General features: G+C 45.8%; 2 protein-coding genes across 2 annotated transcripts in view; both read right to left on the bottom strand.

Moving 5' to 3' along the window:
• Positions 1-10,057: 10,057 nt before the first annotated feature.
• Positions 10,058-13,374, bottom strand: LOC142989423 (E3 ubiquitin-protein ligase TRIM21-like). The gene is made up of 2 exons (XM_076138942.1): positions 13,291-13,374; positions 10,058-12,725 (listed from the first exon to the last, which is right to left on the bottom strand). Exon 2 carries the CDS (start codon positions 12,714-12,716, stop codon positions 11,091-11,093), a length of 1,626 nt encoding a protein of 541 aa, XP_075995057.1. The 5' UTR covers positions 12,717-12,725; positions 13,291-13,374; the 3' UTR covers positions 10,058-11,090.
• A 7,191-nt stretch (positions 13,375-20,565) lies between these two features.
• pcdh12 (protocadherin 12) overlaps positions 20,566-20,731 on the bottom strand; it is a 6,715-nt gene continuing 6,549 nt past the window's right edge. The window contains exon 5 of the mRNA XM_076138941.1: positions 20,566-20,731. This exon is cut by the window's right edge and continues 967 nt beyond it. The gene's annotated coding sequence lies outside the window, so the exon portion shown is untranslated.

Here is a 20,731-nt window from a genome sequence, read left to right as displayed (position 1 = left end):
CATTAGTTTGTTTGGAAACTGGCTCTGCATCTCTTTGAAGCCTTTGTGTCCGAGCCTGTAATTCCTTCGAGCTCTATTTCTGTCCACGGGTGTCTAATTGAAATGTTGCTAGAAAAACAATCATCTCAGGCGGTAGAGAGTCCAATTAAAAAAATGGACGGGGATGGGATTTTCTTGATGAAATGATTTCCAACCTTCCGTGGGTCAGATTAAAGCGGAGTGTTGTTGGGGTAAAGAAGCAGAACAGACGGAGCACAAACCCCCGGGCTCTGCCTCTCCTGTGGGTGGAGATGTGAGATGGTTCTATATTTCTCAGGCTCACGACGTGTTTCCATCCCTCTGCTCAGCATGGTAGCCCAGATGTTCCTCCTGCAGTCACAGAGCTAACACCTACCTAATGCTACCAAACAGACCAATCAGAGAGGGGAGAGCAGGGAAAGCGGGTTTGATTTGGAACGTTTCAGCCGTATGTGCTCCAGTCTGCACAGGAAAGAGACTGAGGCACAATGTTTCATCTGTAAACCAAAGCACAGCTTTAGCACCTAAAAATGGATTAAAGAAAACCCTCACATGAACCCTCAAGCAGGCTGAGAGATTTCTCCTCTTCCATGTTTGAGCTGAGCTCTGCCTCCAGTCAGGAAAGTGGCACATTTTCTGATTTGACTCACAAATAAAATGGCATAACCTCGGGTTGCTAGAATAGTTTCTCTCTCTCGTTGACTAGTTTCCCAAACAAACGTCTCTTCATCACCCGACGTCTTTGGGGAGAAAGAGAAATGTTTAGCTTGAAGCGTTTCTGCAGGTCAGCACAGATTGGAGGTTGAATATTTGCCAGCTTGGTGGATTTCTTCAAATTTCTATTGAGCGTTGCAGTGATAAATAGCTGCACAGTTCAGGACTGCTGCTCGGGGAGAGAAGGCAGTTTTTTGAAAGAACAAAATCAATGGTACACTTGGATTTAAGGGGTGAAGTTTTGTGAAAGTATTGGTCGGTTTGCAGAAACATAAGCAGCAAACCGAACGAGCTCAGAGGAAAATATCTGGAAGCTTTAAAGCTAAATAGCCTCATTACAGAAGGATTCAGATAGAAATGAGCTACAAACAGACAGAGCCGCTGTAACATTATGAGGAAAGGCTTGATTGTATAGATATACAGTATATAGATTATATATGTAAACGAGCCGAGTCTGAACAAACAAAACAGAATCACATCGTTATCGTCGTCTGGAGTTATGGAAGTTGTTTTTCTGCCTTTGTTTCCCTTCCGACCGAGAAAACACAACAATACAGATTTCCACTTTAAAATGCAGCAGACTGAAACATTTCTGTTCGGTTTCCGAGACGACGCACTCTGTCTGTGGAGGCTCTGTAAAGTCCCCCGGCCTCGGCAGCTTTCCGCGGGAGAGGAAAGGAGGAGACACGCGGATGTGTGGATGTGTGCTAAGCTACGGCGGCATCCATTTTTCATGGGAGAGGGCGGTAAATGGTGGACGGGCTTGAGGGAGAGACGGGGAGACGGAGGAGGGATCACAGGAGATCCCTCTGCAGAGGAGGGAGGAGGGAGGGAGAGGAGGAGTGTAAAGCTCTATCTGCTAAACGAGAGAGGCAGATTAAGACCGCAGAGAGACGGAGAGAGTGAGTGACAGCTACTTCCAAAGGGATTATGGGTATGAGGCTCGTGGCCGATTGATGGATTGTTGGATTGAGTGGTGAAAGAATAAATGAAATCAAAAGCTTAAGTGTCCTCCATCATCTGACTGTAGGCTTTATTTTGAAACTTTATGACACTTTGGTCAACTTATGAACCGGTGTAGGAGTGAAGGAGAGAACAGGAGGAGAGAGAGAGGGAGAGAGAGAGAGAGAGAAAGGGTCAGGGGTCGTATCTATCAAAGCTATTGATTCATGGTTATGATATATGTGAAGGTAAATACAGTTTGAAAGATTAAGATTTGAAATTTGAGCTGAGAGAGAGAGAGAGAGCAGCTGTGCCTCCATGTTTAACACGGAACCGACACGCTAAGATGGATTCAGCTTCAGATTCACATGCGTGCGTTTCCTTCAAACAGCGTGAAGTTCCATTGTGCTGTCATCATCAATCAAACCGTCTTCTGCCTCCCTGCATATACGTGTGTGTGCGTGTGTGTGTGTGTGTGTGTGTGTGAATGCCCACATGTTGGCTGTGTCAGTAGTAAATGTCAGTAATAGCCAAAGGGACGCTCGCTCACTCGCTCGCTCGCTCGCTGCTCAGTGACATTTGAGGAAAGTGAAGTGGGTGAGTGAGGATTGACAGATGGAAGCGGAAGTCAACAGTTTTACCCTGAAAAGGACAGAGAACAAGTTAGAGAGACGAAAGAGAGAAGAGCTGACAATATTCACAACAAGCACCAGAGAGACGCGCCAAGGGAACTCTCATCTCTGCATCCAGCCAATCAGGTCTGGGTGGATTTCTGGATCTGGGTGGGTCTGGGGGGGTCTGAGGGGGTCTGGGTGGGTCTGGGTGGGTCTGGGGGGGTCTGGGGGGGTCTGGGCGGGTCTGGGTGGGTCTTGCGGGGGTCTTGGGGGGTCTGAGGACGTTGAAGCTGCCTGATATTTACACATGCTTTTGTTGTTGCATAAGTAATGAAGTCACCAAATTCCCCCTCATTTGGTTCCAGTGGACTGAACACTGTTTGCATTTTGGGAAAACAATTACAGCACAAGCGTCCGAAGAGTCTGTGTCAATAAGGTCTGATATGAACCCATGACCTCCTGGGTGTTCAGCTCCCTGGAGCTTTGTGTTTGGAACAAAGTGATCACCTTTAATTTCCTCTCAATTACGAGCAAACAAAGTCACATTTCTTGTTTTTGTTGTTGCATAAAGCGAGTTCAGCAGGCGGATGCACATTATCTTTATTACCAGACTGTGGCACTTTAATGTTTACTTTTACCCTCTGATAAGGACACTGGAATTTTTACATACACATTTGCATAATGCTGTTTTAATGCAACAATGTCCTCTGGGTCCTTTTCCTATAACTTCTCAGACGGCGTTTCAATTTAAAGTGGTAAAGGATGAACTCCTGTTGTGAAAAGCTCAATGTGCTGTAAACACACACACACACACAAACACACACACACACACACACACACACACACACACACACACACACACACACACACACACAAACATACATACAAACACACATAAACACACACACAAAAATACAAACACACACAAACACACATAAACACACACAAACACACACCAACACAAACACACACAAACACTTTGTCATTTTCTGTGTCAACATTCTTGGTTCCTTGTCAGAGTCAAACTCTTCTTCCCTCCTCCCCCCTCCTCTTCTTCCTTCCTCTTCTTCCCTCCTCTTCCTCTTCTGCCCAGCAGCTCCATAAAGATAATGTCCAGTAATAAATATACATGTTTTATAATAATCCCCATTAAGATACATCTTCCGTCTTTAACGAGGGCAGTAAACATTCATTTAGTCTTCATCTCCTTTGTGTTTTAAACTCTGGAGCTCCACATTAAAGCTCTGGAATGATTTCTCACTGTTTATGATGGAATTCAACCCTCATTAACTCATCGCTTTAGAAACTTTTCATAGTTTCCCCCGTTAAACAGGCTGGAGTATAATTCTCTTTGCTCAGCGTGATGAATCATCAGACGCTGCTTGAGCTCCAAACACTGCAGCATCACGCTCACTTACACACACAGACGCTCTTCACTTTCACTTCCATTTTGAGCTCCAAACTAAACTTTAAAACATTTTATCCTCTCAGGAAGTTCTGACGCCTCAGTTTAGAAAAAATGGTGAACTGGTGAAATTTTGTTCTAAAGGGTCTAAAGTTGAAATGACGGCTAAACGGAGACTAAACTGGAGGATTAAGGGGAGTTTCAGGTTCCTGTCGCGTAAAAAGAGCTTGAGGGGCGGCATGAGCGGAGGACAGAGTGGTGATGAAGAGTACAGAAGAGAGTGACAGGTTCAAGTCTGAAGGCCGGGAAATAGTCTCCATGGTTTCTCAGTCTGAAGGTTTGAAGAAGTTAAAACAGCTGAGAGTAGGAAGTGACTGAAGGAAGAGCGGAAACATGGGGGGAATATTCTGAACAATGTTTGAACGTGTGTGTGTGTGTGTGTGTGTGTGTGTGTGTGTGTGTGTGTTTGTGTGCTTTGTTTCCTTTGGTCTTAGATGTTCTTAAGATTCTTGCTTATTTTAAAAGAATCCCTAAATGTAGCGGTGACACATCGGCCCCCCAGGACGCAGCTGGGATTGTTAGAATGGTCCGAATGTTTCAGTCAGCAGTGGGTCGCATCATTAGAGTGTCTGGATACAGAACACAGTCAACTCGTCACGCTGCACGGAGCCACAACACAGCAGCACGACTCCAAGTGTGGCATGAGGGGGAGAAGAACAACAAGAACACGGAACGATGTTTCAGACCTGAACTCTTGAACTTTGCGATAATGCAGAATGTGTGTGTCCAGAAGGAAACGATTACAGGGGAGGAAGGACAGCAGGGAGCAGGAAGAGGTGTGTGAGTGTGTGTGTGAGTGTGTGTGAGTGTGTGTGAGCTGGAGAGCTGGGAGGCAGAACGGAGAAGAAACAGAGGGGTGAGAGAGAGAGAGAGAGAGAGAGAGAGAGAGAGAGATGGGAACAAATCAAAGTAGTTGCTGGTTGCTATGGTGCGTTTCCTGTTTCCTGTGTGTTTCTCTCACTCTCTAATGATCAGGACACAGTGACAGCTACCGTCTGTGAACATGAGCTACAAGCCAATTAACCTGCACACACACACACACACATGCAGCGAGCGGGCGAGCGAGTCAGGCTGCTCCTCAGAGACTCACATCAAAAGGCTCGACCAAGCCAGGCCACTGGACAGGAAGTGTCAGACGTTGCTAATATTCAAGGTTTAGCATGGTGTGATAGCTGTGTGTGTGTGTGTGTGTGTGTGTGTGTGTGTGTGTGTGTGTGTGTGTGTGTGTGTGTGTGTGTGTGTGTGTGTGTGTGTATGTGTATGTGTGTGTGTGTGTGTGTGAGTGGTGAGCAGCTGTTTCCAGAGGAGTAACCCTCATCATAATCATCATCTTCATCATGAACAACATTCAAACAGCTACAACATTCACACACACACACACACACACACGTCGGCCAGGATAATCACAGCTGAACCGCTGGAGACTCGACGCCACAACCAAATCACCCAAAGGGAAGATAATCAAAGAAACGCAGAGACGTGGAGGCGCCTGATGAAGTCTGATGATGTCCTGCAGCAGCCATGGAAATGCTGAGCGCTTTGCTAAAACAATAAAAAAGGAATTCAAGATCTACCTCCACAAATCGCAGCCATGGACTTTTTGCCACACACTTCTTTGTCTTGGCTTGGAGCATCAGCAGACAAATTATTAGAAATGAGAAATCTGTTGAGCTGAACTTCACAGGTGAAGACCTCAGCTCAACAACCTTTGACCCAAATCTGTCTCCATCCTTTATACTCACCAGCACTTGTACTGTCTCTGTACCATACCTTTAAGAATCAAACGCTCAAATCCATGAGGTAATGAGGCGTTAAACCTAAAGGCGGACCAGATGGTTTCAGTGTCATATCAACGTAAACATCACAAGTTGCTGCTGAAGCAAGTTTGACCAAACGATCACCTGCACTCCAAACTCTACAACTCACTCATTTACCCGTTAGCAGATAAGTTGAGTAAAGTAGTGAAGTAAAAGCAGACATTTGCAATAAAAATATAAAAAGACAAATATTCCACTAAAGCACACATTTTCTGAGGAAATCCTAAAGTGCTTCAGGTGAGACTGGACTGAGACGGTGACTCAGTGAGTGCAGCTTTAGAGAGAGAAACACTTTCTGATGATTCATTCAGCCTCAGCAGCAACTGTTTCATTTGTCTACACCACCTCAGAAGGTCACAGGAGGGAAGTGAGTAAGCAGACGGTCCAACCCTGCCAAAACACAACAACTGAGTCTGCTGAGTGGATCAGGACTGGAAAATAAAGATTAAAACATGGAAGAGTAAAGAGCTGAAGGTGCAAAGACATTCAGGTCAGGGAGTCCAGAGAGGATAGAGAGTCCAGAGAGTCCAGAGTCCAGAGAGGCAAGAGAGTCCAGAGAGTCCAGAGTCCAGGGAGCCCAGAGAGGCAAGAGAGTCCAGAGAGTCCAGAGTCCAGAGAGGCAAGAGAGTCCAGAGAGTCCAGAGAGTCCAGAGCCCAGAGAGGCAAGAGAGTCCAGAGAGTCCAGAGCCCAGAGAGGCAAGAGAGTCCAGAGAGTCCAGAGTCCAGGGAGCCCAGAGAGGCAAGAGAGTCCAGAGAGTCTAGAGAGTCCAGGGAGTCTAGAGCAGGGGTGTCAAATTCATTTTAGTTCTGGGCCATTATCAGTCCAATTTAAACTCAAGAAGGCCCGTGTGCTTCATGTTGCACCTCCTGCTACATTAAGACCTCCTGGGTGAATTTCACTGCAACTGCACTCGCAGTGGGTGGGGAGGAGTCGGGAAGAGTTCATGTTAAACTACATTTAGTGTTACATTAAATTGAATATTGGCATTGAAATGGACAAACTAGCAGCTGAACATGAGCTGTGTCCTCTTTTAGCTGGAAATGCCAAAATAGAAGCTAATGTGCAGAGTAGCTCAACCACACTAGCAGCTAATGCTAAACATGAGCTGTGTGTGTCAGTGACTTCCTGGTGGGAGTCACTGGTTTGTACTATAGCGCCCTGCGACCTCTGACCTCTCAGGCTGCAGAGTCCAGTAGAAGTCCCAACAATGAACGTGTCCTGGAATCTTCTGGATGTTTACAGCTGTTGTAGTTCATGTGACTCTTCTTGCTCCAGCTCTGATCTGATGGTGGCGGTTTGGATCTGGAGACACCGACGCTTTTCCTCAGTCTTCATTTCCTCCTTTCCTCCCTGTCTGATCTTGGAGTGCAGAGCTCTCAGCCGCTCGGCTTCAACTCTCCTCCACTCTAATGGGCCAGAATACACACACATGAAGAAGACTGAAACATCTTTAAAATATGAGGTGTTTTAAACTTGTGATGTCTGAAAAACCATGAAATATTTAAAAATGCTGAATGGCTCAAAGAAAGTCTGAAAAATGTTTGAATTGTGTGAAACTTAATGTCTTATAATTGTCACACTTTGCAAAGTCCGATTGGATCATCTGGTGGGCCGGTTTTGGCCCGTGGGCCGTATGTTTGACACCCCTGGTCCAGAGAGTCCAGAGAGTCCCCACCCCTGAATGTATCACTTCCAAAATGCAAACAAAGTCCCAGCGACGCTCTGACAGCTTTACACTGAGGCTCTTTTCCCGTGGTGAAGTCAGATTCACATTGGAGCGATTGTGTCTCACATACACCAATCTGCTCAGCGTCTTAATGGCAAAATCATTTTCCATTTGATTTCCTTTGTGAATGAAGGAAATGGTCCAGATTATGGTCCGTGTCGGATGTCTTTTGACTTTTCTGCCAATTATTGTGCATTAGTGTTTTCCTCCCATCTATCACAATAATTCTGACTATTATTATGGAGCTAAAACCCATGAAGGTACCGATGAAAGCTTATCAGTGCTGAGCTGATACGGTCTCTCTCTGCAGGGCGGCTGAATAATAGATATACAATTTATAGGGGAGATATTCTCTTTGCATTTAAACAAAAATAATGATGTTTGCGGCCCCGTTTAAATGTAGAATCATGAATATTTTAGGAGTTTTTCTGCATCACGGTGCACAAAGTGGATATTAACATTAAAAATGTCTTTAAACAATGAGCAACATTAGAAGTTTTAGTTGTGAATTGGCTGAAGTTTCCTGCGTCGTGCACGGAGAGAAAATCCACCAAGTCACTGAGGATCTGCTCAGGTAAGATCTGCTCAGGTAGGATCTGCTCAGGTAGGATCTGCTCAGGTGGGCTTCAGGATGCTGGAGCTTTGGAGAACTTCATCTCACCTTTACTTTCCTTCTGTCATTAAGACTGCAGACGGTGACAGTGAGCTGTGTGTGATGTTTCTGCTTTCATTCACTCCACTTTCCTGTTCAGCTGATTCCTCCACGCAGATGTTCATCAAGTGTCACAGGAAGTGACCACGGTTTGGTCGGCCAGCGCTTTGGAGGCTCAGACAGAGACGACAAGGCAGCAGAGATCAGGGAGTTTTGGTGAGATGTTTTCTATTTCATTCATTTTCTTCACTGCCACTTATTGTTGCATAATGCTGATTCTATTTGGATCAGTTCAGGTGAGATTAGTTTGACGTGGGGAGGTGAGATGATAGAATGCACTCGGGCCTCTGATCAGGTCCTGAGGAGGTACGCAGGCCTCTGATCAGGTCCTGTGGAGGTACGCAGGCCTCTGATCAGGTCTTGTGGAGGTACGCAGGCCTCTGATCAGGTCTTGTGGAGGTACGCAGGCCTCTGATCAGGTCTTGTGGAGGTACGCAGGCCTCTGATCAGGTCTTGTGGAGGTACGCAGGCCTCTGATCAGGTCTTGTGGAGGTACGCAGGCCTCTGATCAGGTCTTGTGGAGGTACGCAGGCCTCTGATCAGGTCCTGTGGAGGTACGCAGGCCTCTGATCAGGTCCCGTGGAGGTACGCAGGCCTCTGATCAGGTCTTGTGGAGGTACGCAGGCCTCTGATCAGGTCCCGTGGTGTAAAAAGGGCCAAAGGTGTAGAAAGGCCATGAGCTCCATGAATAACGTGGCGTTTAGCGTTGTAGTTGAGGTGAAGCGTGCTCGGAGTACACTCGTGTTTGAATCTTGTTCCACCCTGAATATCATTTTCATTTTTATTGACTGTGGAGTTGGCACTTTGCCACACCACATGCTGCATGTTACACTTTATAAATAACACATTCCTCTAGATTCTCTTTTCTGTTTCTCACTCAATGCAAACTGAGCTGCAAATAGTACAAGAGAAGAAGAAGCAGAAGCAGTCAGTCCATCCTGACATGCTGCTATCCTGGATGGTAGCAGAACCTTCCTGAGCACATGTGTGGATTCCTAGAGTATGAATGAAGGAGGATGCAGGGAAAAGCAGAATGAGCATCTTAATGATGATTTAGCGTCGTGGCAACCGCGTCTCCTCCCTCCTACAGGTTATTTAATGAAAAATCATTTACATATCCGTCTTATCGTGCTTATCTGCCTGTGTGTGCTCTGGCGCTGTAATATCAGCCAGGAGGGAAATGAGCGTGTTCATCATAACTCGAGCTGTTAAAGCCAGGAAGACAAAAAGAAGAGGGGGGGGGGCGAGGGGCAAACCGGCACAAATGGCAGCCTTATTAAAATGACGCCTTACACAATGGCGTTCCCCGATCCCATCGCTCACGCAGCTTCACAGCTCTCAGCCCACACACAGCAGAATTTAGCCGCGTGAGTCGGGAGCCATAAACCACAATTAAAACTATTTGTGACTGTGCAGGATTTCACTGCATTCTTCCATCACAAGGCCACAAAAACGGCTCCATTCTGCCCTGTTTTCTCTGAATATCTACAGAAAGTCGATATTATCCTGCGTCGCGTGAGGAAGAGCGTCTCTACCGATCTCACTGTACAGAAACACTGGGCTCTCTCTGATCAGGGACACGATTAGATCCTGAGATTTTGGATCCAGGAAGGTTTTTTTTCCACCGTCTAACATTGAAAGATGAAGAGGAGCCCTCGCAGACCTTTTTGCCGACTCGCCACAATCTAAGTCACTGATCTTAATGAGAAAAAGTCAGGCGGGTTCATCTGCTGATGGACGACGGGTCGAAGCAATTTAGTCCAGGTGCAGATATTGATCCAGATCTGCTGGATTCAAATGTATGCGCTCACGTTCATGGGGTCGCCGCACACGAACGTATAAATCAGGAGGTGCAGAACAATTGCCCGTGTGTCGTTTTACCCTTGTGGTGGTGCTGTTTTATGAGGCTCTACAAGCTTCTGTACGGCACAGCGTCGTAAATCAACATGTGATACACATATACATTAATGTGTGTGTGTGTGTGTGTGTGTGTGTGCTGTTTGTTCTAGGAGCAAGATTCATATTCACAAATTCTAATGCAACAAAAATCTAATGTGAGCATTTATTCAAAACAGGATGCAAAAAGCAACAGTGTAAAGACTCTAACACATAAGATATACTCATAGTCACTCTTTTACTCTGTACACCAAAAAGTAACATAAACACACACACATTACATTACATTACGATCATTTGGCAGACGCTTTTATCCAAAGCGACTTACATTACATTACCACCCTTCGCAGAGGGGGGAGCAATTGAGAGTTCGGTGCCTTGCTCAGGGGCACCTCGGCAGGGGCTCGAACCGGCGACCCTCCGGTTCCCAAGCGGAAGCACTACCCACTGAGCCGCTGCCTCACACACAGACACACAAACCCAAACAAATATGGCCTCACAACATTCCTCCCATTTCTAAATGTACGTCAACTTTCCCAGAATCCACTTTCTCAGTTTCAGGGTCTCGGTGCAGGTTAATTGCAAAAGGAAGGAACACACACACAGACACACACACACTCAGTAACTGAACACACACACTCTACCTGAAACCAGATAAACACAAATCCCAACCCACCCCTTTCTTCCTCTACCTCACATACTGTCTCTTTCTTTCTTGCTCACTCACTCACACACACTCACACACACACATTGGGTTTGTGTATCTCAGGCTAAAGTGACCTCTCACCTCCTCCCACTGTCGGGGTCTCGGGGGTTAATTGTCTAATAACTGAACATGGTCAAACTTCCACCTTGTTTCTGCTGAGACACTCTGGATTTCTGTAATACATCAGAAGGTGTGTGTGTGTGTGTGTACGTGTGTGTGTGTGTGTGTGTGTGTGTGTGTGTGTGAGAGAGAGAGCTGAAGTTTGTTTGATGTGAGCTGATGTGATTGTAACAGGAAGTCATATTTGTTCACAGCTGTGGTATAAATGTAAAAGTTCAAAAGTCCAAAAATCCTTGAATGTGACGAAGATCAGAGACATAATTCAGTTGATTCATGAACCACAGTCCAACATTTGTAATTTTTCCAGTGATTAGACGCTAAAATGTGTACTTTTGTTCCCTTAAAGGACAGTCTGCAGGTTACTCAGAGTGATTGACAGCTGAGATGATCAGAGGGGCGGAGTTTGCACCACCATGACTCCGACAGGGACTGATGAATGGGAGGAGCCTGTGAGTGAAGGAGCAGCCAGTGAAGGAGAAGATCAGAGCTGCAGCATCCACGTCATAGAAGGAGACCAGACCCTCCTCATAGTCCACAAACACGCCCACCTTCTCCGGCTTGGACTCCAGACTCAGAGGGACAGGAGGATCCTCACAAGCTTCATACTCTGCTTCGTTCCTCAGCATCACAGTCCAGGAGCCATTCTGAGGCCTCACTATGATGCTTCCTTTCCTGGTGATCCACTCGTTGGCCACACCTAAAGTCCACTCAGTCTTTCCTTTGACCTGGACCTCGTAGTAGAACCTTCCTGAGGAGAAGCTCTGCTTTCCTAACACACAAAGACATCTGTCAAACCTCTCCGGGTTGTCTGGGAGATTCTTCTTCACAGAACCACAGTGAACTTGTTTCTCATCATCAGACAGGATGAGGACAGGTTGAGCTGTATCAGGATCCAGTGTCACGTCCACTGCAAACTGCTGGATCCTCTTCAGCTTCACCTTCTTCACCCATGCACTGATGGTCTCCTCTAGCTGAGCCACAGATTTCTCCAGGTTCCCCTCATACAGGCTGTGATGGACTCTGACCTCTGTCCAGTCCTTGGTGGGAGGAGCAGTGCTGATGGATGAGAAGCTCTGGAGGAGGTGGCAGAGGTCTACAGAGTGTAAGAGCTGCTCCACCTCAGCAGCTCTCCCCATCAGCTCAGAGAGTTCCTCCTGCAGCTCTTTGATGAAGTCTTCAGCCTGCTTCTCTGTGCTCTTATGCTTCTCCTCCACGCTCTCCATGAAGTCGGCCTGGATTTTCTTCACACGCTGCATCAGAGTGGTGAAGACCTGAGCTCCATCTGCTCTCTCTCTGTCTGCAGCTTCCCTGCTGAGCTTTGCTGACTGTTGGATCTCCTGGATCTTCACTCGTGTCTGCTGGATCTTCTGCTGAATTTCAGCCTCTGTCCTCCTCAGCTCAGCCTTCTTTCCTTTATATTCTTCTTCCAGAGGAACAAACTTATGGTTCTTGTGTTCGTAAACAAGACAGACTGAGCACACACAGGTCTGGTCGGTCCTGCAGAAGAGCTTCATGGTTTCATTGTGCTTCTTACACATCCTGTCCTCCGGGTTGTCCACAGGATCGATCAGATGGTGTGATATGAGGCGTGCTGCTGTCAGATGAGGCTCCAGATGAGTCTGACAGTAGGAGGCCTCACACTTCAGGCAGGACTTGATGGCTTTCACTTTGGTTCCAGTGCAGAAGTCACACTGAACTTCTCCTGGTTTGGCAGCTGGTTCCTCTGATTTGCTGCTGGGTTCGGTTTTATTTGACCGTCTGAACTCAGTGGCCATCTGAGATATGAAAGTGTTGACCTTCATCTCAGGTCTGGTGTTGAACATCTCGTTACACAGAGGACACACACACTTGATGTTGGTGTCCCAGTGCTGAATGATGCAGGTTTTGCAGAAGTTGTGTCCACAGGGTGTGGAGACTGGATCAGTGAAGACGTCCTGACAGATGGAGCACAGGAACGGATCTTCAGACGGCACGGCAGCAGACATGTCTACAAACTGAGAACAAACAGAAAAACATCTCTGGAATTACACAACTACACAACTGAGTGTTTGACAGGACTAAAGTCTGTAAGGCTCAGCGTGTCGTCACATCAACCTTCTGTCAGTCAAACTGGAGAGGCCACTTTGTTATTGTTGGATGTTTCAAGAAAAATGTGGTTTGTCTCCAGGGCGACGCCCAAGGAGACGTCACGTGGAAAGACTTCATCCTCAGCCTTAGGCTCAGCTCTGCTAATGTGCTAGTGCTAATGTTAGCAGCTTCTCACCGATGGAATCGGACTTTTAATGACTTTATGTGACGCCAGGCTGCATTCCACTCTCTTCCTGGTGTCGTGGGTGTGGCTCACTGATTTACTGACACGGCTAAACGAGGTCACTTCCTGCTGCTTTCCCGCTCTGACGGTGACAAGGTGAAGGTCGAACCACCGGGCGGCTTGTGTGGCAACAGACATCAACGTGTTTGTAGCCACACATGCTTCGCGTTTTAGAATGAAACGGGAGCGCAGTGAGACGTGGGCGAGCGTCTTTGGTCTGAAACAGGAGAGGATCTGAGTGGACTCACCAGGCTGAGACGCTGCTGCTCCTCTCTTCTCTCCTGCTTCAGTGGAGTCGACTGCTGCTCAGCTGAACTCTGACTCGCATCACGTTGAAGCTCTGCCTCTTTGTTAGTATGATGGGCGGGGCAACAGGTAACACACACACGTGACTGACAGCACAGACACACAGTCACAGTCTAGAAGTAAACCAGCTGCTCTCTCCATCTTCATCAGGCCGGGAAGTCCGTCAGCTGTTGCTCCTGAAGAACAGGAAGGTCTACATTCCTCCTGCCTCTTCACAGACACGTGGCAGAGGAGCAGAGGAGACGTTGACTGTGTGTTTTCAGCAGTTTACTGTGTGTTTACTGTGTGTTTACTGTGTGTTTACTGTGTGTTTACTGTGTGTTTTCAGGGTCTTGACCAGTTAGAACCAGTCAGTCCGTCGTGTTCAGGTGGAGTGATGAGCTGTGATTCTCCTCCATGTCAGAGAGTCTGAACAGCTGAGTCATCCTGTCTCAACACGTGATAAAGATGACATCATGCCTGTGTGTGTGTGTGTGTGTGTGTGTGTGTGTGTGTGTCCAGAGGAATTGGCGTCATTATTTCCAACTTTATGTGAAGGGTGGAAAAGAAGCTTACTGGACACACATCCAGACACACACTCTCACACACACACACAACACTGCATTTAGCTGAATGTGCCCATGTTGTGTTGAACCCTGGGGAGTTAATCCACAGAGGGGCCTCGTGCTCTGCTGACCTCTTCCTCTTTCTCCTCCTCTTCATCCCTGTTCCACATCACTCTTCCCCTCACCTTCTTCTTCTCCTCTTCCTCTCCTGCTCCTTCCTGTGTCTCAGTCGCTCCTCTCCTCCTTCACCTTATTGATTGAATGTTTAAATGTAAGCCGACTGTTTCAGCATCACAATATAAATATAAAGTAATCAAGCAAAGAGCATGGAGGAGGAATTAAAAAGTCATTAAAAAGATTTATTCATTTAAAATATATTTGAGTTATTTCTATGTTTTTAATCTATTTTGCTAAATAACTCTTTGTGCAATAAACTTCATTATGATGCAAATGTCTATCATCGATCATGATAAAAAAAACATCTTAGAGAGAAATAGATTTCATCATTTTTGAAGGAAGACTTCTCTGCCAGCTCCTTTAATTAATAATTAACCCTGGAGACGCCGCTGTCTCTCTCTCTCTCTCTGCTCTCTTCTTCTCTCTGAGTCAGTCAATTGCATTAAATAAAATAACTTTACTTTGAAGGAGGACTTTTTGTGGAACGTTATCATGAATTGTTGATGTTTTGAGTTCAGGGTCAAAGGTTAGAGGGAAACACTTTCTGAGGCAATGTTGAGCATGTTTGTATCGAACTGTAAAGAAGCTTTTAGAGGCTTTAACAAATATTCATGGGAGAGAGAGAGAGAGAGAGAGAGAGAGAGAGAGAGAGACTTCTGTGTTATTTGAGGTCAGTGACTCTTTCACATTTCATTGAGTGATCTTCCTCCATATAAATATCAATAATCCAGCTAAATGGAGCTCTGAGTCCTTTAGGTTTGTATGAATGTGAAGCAGCTGTGTGACTCAGAGGCGTTCAGGAACCTTGAAGGACTGAAGCAGAGGAGCCTTCTGTTAGAATCAGGGTTTTAATTTAGCTGATAAATAATAAATAATCAACCAGCAGCGTCTGAATGCTGACAGTTGTGGTTTAACTCCCATTTCTGCTTTAACAACTTAACCAAAGCCACAACAGTTCAGTTTTTACCCTAAATGATCCAGGATGAGCACAGTTAGTGTCTGTAGATGCTCCTGTTCTGCTGCTGCACGCTTTAAAGACGCCACCACACAGGCAGCTCACAGCCACCAGGGACATTTAACAACTTCAGACGGAGTAAAGTCGGTTAGTTCAGACTTTTGGCTCTGAAATATCAAATTATTAAAAATCAATCTGGGAGATGTGAGATCACTCTGACGTTTAAACTCAGAATGTGACAGGATGAGTGTGAGCCTGGTTCAGTCATCAGTCACACTGTGTCTCACTGAGAGGGGAAATTAATCAGACAAAGGGAGTGAAGGGAAAAATATAAAAGCGTCTTTATGAGGCGGTGAACTTCTCCTCAGCTCAATCAGCCGGGAGCTTTCACCCACCGAGCGTCTGCTGCGTCAGATTGATGTATGTTCAAGGTTCCTCAGGACACCTGGTTGCTCCATTTTAAAACCAGAACAGTAAACTGGGACGAGCGGTCGGCCCGTTTCAGATGTTTCACCTTCTGGCAGCCGGAGCTCTGGAGGAAGAAACAAGCGTTGATCAGGTATCAATGACTTTCTATTGTGATGGATGAACTCCCGCTGATGGGTTTCTGTGTGTGTGTGTGTGTGGGCCTACCTGCTGGTTCATTCAGTCTAAATTGAATGAGGCTCAGTCTTCTGGTGCCTGGGCTGAGCCTAAGCGGTGCCGGCTGAATGCAGATGACAGCCGTGACACAAAGTGAAAGTAAAAACAGTTTTTCCAGCTAAGCCGACATAAACGCAGGCTGATTTCCATACGCAATTCATTTCCATATAAATGTCTTTCACTCGCCGAGCAATCACGGGTTTAAGCAACAAAACAAACAGAATCAAAGCTTTGAGAGCTCAATCATTCACACACTTCCCTTTCAAATCAAAACACAGGAGGAGACGCATGGATGCATTCATGTATGTATGCAGTATACTGTGTTCTGTCTCACACACACACACACACACACACACAGCTCTTTGTGCTGTCTGTGGAGTCTCTTGTTTCAGCTTCTGGTTGTCCTGGTTGTCCTTGGATACGAGCCTGTTGACTGATGAAGACCAAACTCAAATTTACACTGAATTTCCAAGTTTTAACTGCAGAGAAAGTTAAATGGACACGAAGCTAACCATGGTAGCTACTTAGCAAACATGCTACCTGTGCTAGCTTCCACAAACTGCTGTGTTTGCTCCATCGACCCTTTGTGTTAAAGCTGCATGCTAACACACAGGACGCAGTCTCAGTGGAGTGTTCCTGTCAGCACAAAGTGGAGTCCAGCGGCTCCATGTTTCCTCCACAGGCTTCAGTGACTCAGCGCCCTGAAGAAGAGGCTGAATCATCACGCTGGCTTCCTCTTCCTCTCACTGTGAGCAGTAACTCAGCCCAGCTCATCAATACCTCTTGGTTTTTATCTTAATTTTTGCTAAGCCAAGTAACTTTTCTCTCCCATTGTTTCCTCCTTCAGGCGGACAGGGAGAGCAAGGAGCCGCTGGAGCTCTGAACCGACGCTGACTCAGCTCAGCCTAGATGCTCGTAAACACATATAAACCTGTATATATGTACAGACAGACAGGCAGGCAGACAGGCAGATTCAGGCATAACAAACACAGACATGCAGAGATGAACAGGACAGAAGATGGCGTGCTGTTTGTGCTCAGGCAGCACGGGAGGCTAAACATTCGCCCGTCGCCGTGGTCGCGCCCTCCTACAGACGCAATCGGCTGTGTCGGCGGGGGGGGAAGAGTTCTTTCTGTTACCACCCGTAGGACGACAAGACCGCCGGCTTTAGAAGTTTGTAGCCAATAAGGAAGAAGCAGGAATAATTCTTCCAGAATCTACAGACGTACTCACATTTTGGTACAGAACTGATCAGAAGTGTGTGAGGTTTGGGTGTCAGAGGTAAACAGAGTGACTTGATGGTGTCGTTTGGCTGAAGGGTCAGTAGGAGGCGCTACAGAGAGGATCTCAGCTGGTTGGTCCATTTAGTTTGCCCCACCCCCTTTTTATAATTGTAACATGTCCAGTTCCAAAGTCATTGACAGAGGGTCAGTGAGGCTCAGTCATCATCTTCATCATCATCGTCATCCTCACGTGCACTGAGGTCAGCGTTTCACTTTTGATATGTAACAAAATCTCAATAGGACAGTTGCCTTGGTGACGAAGCATCTAGTCAGCTTTTTGTTGCTGTGTGTGACCGTGGAAAAAGGGTCTGATAGCAAGCTATAGTGTGTGTGTGTGTGTGTGTGTGTGTGTGTGTGTGTGTGTGTGTGTGTGTGTGTGTGTGAGAGAGACAACTGCTGCCTCTCCAGCCAGCCACCTGCTAACTGCAATATGCCTGATTGAAACCAATTTGCAAATTACTTTCAACACGCACACAAACACACACATACACACACACACACGCACACGCTTCGTTCTGGAAATGGTAACATTTGTCAAAGTCGTTCCATTTACCGGATTACACTGATTTAAATGGTCAGAAGTGTGTGTGTGTGTGCGTGTGCGTGTGCGTGTGCGTGTGTGTGTGTGTGTGTGTGTGAGACCATTGTGGAATAAACCAGCAGCTAATTATTATTTATTATTCTATTTATTATTTTATTTCACAGAGATTTTACATGAATCAATTTATAATTACATGCAACTGAGAAACATCAGGCTCCTCCCTCTGCAGCCGCACACACGCAGACACGCATGTCCAGGTGTCACGTCTCAAACACAGGCGTGTGCCTCACTGATCACCGACTCACTCATCCCACCTGATTGCCAATCTGAATTGATGGAGTTTTAATCACGTTTTCCCTCGACTCTCTCCAAACTGCGCCGCCACCGTCGTTTTCCACCTCGGTGGACCAAAGTTCTGCCGCATCTAAATTCAATCCAATTTAATTTACCATTTCCTCTCTTTCATCCGCTGTGATTTTGTCTGTGGTCCCTCTGTTGTTCTGTCTTTGCCCTCCAGACTTCCTGTTCCTGCCTGCTCAGACTTTACATGACACTGCAGCAGCACAAACAGATGTTCAGCCTCAGACGCATTCACATAGAAAAACACAGTCAACCACAATTACAAATGCATTTCCTGAAGAAAATATGCTGTGATTGCAAACACTGAAAATGTTGCCGTATGCTGAACAAGTTTAAGAACGAAGAAGAAGCAGCCTGGGAACTGTTTGAATGCTTTCTGTAACTGAAAGTATGAAGAGCCTGAGAGTGTGAAGGCCTGGAGGAAGTCTGAGTGTGTTTGATTAAAGATTGGCTAAAAAAATCCAAATGGGAAACATTTTCTACTGGCACTTTCTAAAAAATGAAAATGCTGAAAATACCCTGAAAAAAATGAAGCCTGGAGTGCCACTTTATTAGGGACACCTTGTACCACTTTGTTAGGAACACCTGCCACATGACTCCAGATTAAATAAAACAATCTGTGTTCATGTTTGTGTGTGTGTGTGTGTGGACTAATATGCAGTTTATAAGTGCAGCTATGTTACTTCCTGTAGTCTCTCCACTTCCAAACGTTGATTTCCTTCTGCCAACTGGACCAACAATTACCACTTGTTTGCATTTGAACAAAGTATCTGATTTCTCTTCATTAATTGGCGTCACTAATCAATCATAAACAGAACGCTGCAGCCTGGTTGTTAAGTGTTAAATAAATACAGTGTGTGTGTGTGTGTGTGTGTGTGTGTGTGTGTGCGCGTGTGTAGGTGTGCTGCAGTGTCATTAGTTTGTACTCTAATGTATTGAATCAGATCAATTCAGCTCAAAAAGTCTCTCCATTTTGTGCAAAAGGTCTTTTAATGATTATTTATTAAAGCTGAAATTCAAAGAAAGCCGAGTTCATTTATTTCCTGAAATTAAGTTACACACACACACACAGAGCGAGAGAGAGACACACACACACACAGATACTGTACACACACGAAGACGCACATCAGCAACTCTGGCCAGATATCTGGTAAGACACTGCCCCCGTGTGGTCAACGTCGGAACGGAAGGATTCCAACACTGCTGTGATGTTTACATCTTTGTCTGTTTCTGCCCTTAGCTGTCAAGTATCTGGTCAAGTTGTCACATGTATTGATTGTATTGATTGATTTTGATTTGGCCATGTTGCAGCAGTTACAACAATCATCTGACCTAAAGGAATCTGCAGAGACTGGAGACGTTCTGCTTTAAGTCATCATAGACAATAAAACATTACATGTGTTTGGTTTGTCGTCTGCCTGGCGTCACAAAGGTCCAGACTCCATACCAGCAGGTGGCAGTATTACACCATTGTGTTGCTATACAACTACAAGAAGAAGTGACAGCAGAAGAAGAAGAACACAACAACAACAACAACAACAGAGCACCTTTGTTCTTCTGAAGCTGTTTATTGATGTCCAGGTTGGTTCAGATGTGTTTGTGTTCATGTTGCTTCCTCCTCTCTGTCTAAATGGATTTAGTGTTATAGTTTAAACAGAGGCTTCTCCTCTGCTCGGGTCAGAACTTTACTGACTTCATTGTCCACATCTACAGCTGCTCAGGTTTTGGAGGCGTGTGTGTGTGGCTGCATGGAGCTTCAGAGCTTCAGCTCTCTGTCTGAAACTTCAATGAAAGTGATTCAGTTCAATTTAGCTGTTTAGAAAATCAATACAATTCAAATGATTTTGCTTGACTGTAATCATACACATTGAGAGGGGGGGGGGGAGGGGGGGGAGAGAGAGAGGGGGGGGGAGAGGGGGGGGAGAGAGAGAGAGACAGAGAGGGGGGAGCGGGAGGGGGAGAGCGATCTTCCTGTTTCTCCGTTTCTCAGTTCAGTTTGTTGCTTCATCATGCATCTGAAATAAGCTGAGAATGAGATTTCTGCGTTTGTGATGAAGAACCAGTGAAGGTCAGCGTGTTCTCTGGTCCTGGTGACCCCTGGTGACCCCTGACACCAAGATTTGTCCAACCAAGTTTATCTGCATAACAGCCAGTTGCATGAATCCCCTCCAAGCTCAACCTGTCACTCAAACGTCCCTTCATTATGAGTAGAATGAAGATAAATCTGTTTCATCTTTGAAATATAGTTTGACAGAAAGAGGAGGAGGCAGTGAGTGACAGCAGGTCTCAGAGGGAAAGAGAGCGATGGCTTTGACACACACACACACACACACACACACCACAGAAATGTAATGGAAACAGACGTTGCCAATGTTCCGATGTTTAAACAGCAATAATTAATTTGATTTAACATTAATTTACAAGTTGGCAAGTATTCAAAGATTAATTGTCAGAAGAATGTCATGTCTGTGTGTGTGGGAGAGAGAGAGAGAGGGAGATAGGGAGGGAGAGAGAGGGAGAGAGAGATTTCCTCAGGTTTCTATTCTCTCGTTCATTTTCTTCACTTCTCAATTCCTTGTTTTTCTCATATAGAAAACTGAGAAAAAGGAGGTGAAGGTCTTTGTAACTGGTGAACTCTTCTCTTTGTGTGTCTGCAGCTGTGATCTCATGTGTGTGTGTCCTCTGCTTGCGTCCATCAGATGGCAGAGCAGCTTTATTTCACACAGAGTAAGAGAGGAAATCATTTAGATACATAAAATACATACGATGACATCAAATGCAGTTTCAGTGCAGGTTTATGTTGGGAAACAAGAAGAAGTAGAAGAAGAAGTAAAATCTACGTTAGAGTGCAGAAATGAATAAATTATATCATGAAAGACA

The sequence above is a fragment of the Genypterus blacodes genome, unplaced genomic scaffold (assembly GCF_046128005.1).
Source record: "Genypterus blacodes isolate CSIRO-AG114 ecotype Tasmania unplaced genomic scaffold, CSIRO-AGI_Gbla_v1 ptg000420l_1, whole genome shotgun sequence".
NCBI classification, from domain to species: domain Eukaryota; kingdom Metazoa; phylum Chordata; class Actinopteri; order Ophidiiformes; family Ophidiidae; genus Genypterus; species Genypterus blacodes.
Note: the sequence above shows the minus strand (reverse complement) of the source record. Positions and strands in the feature narration are given on the sequence as shown.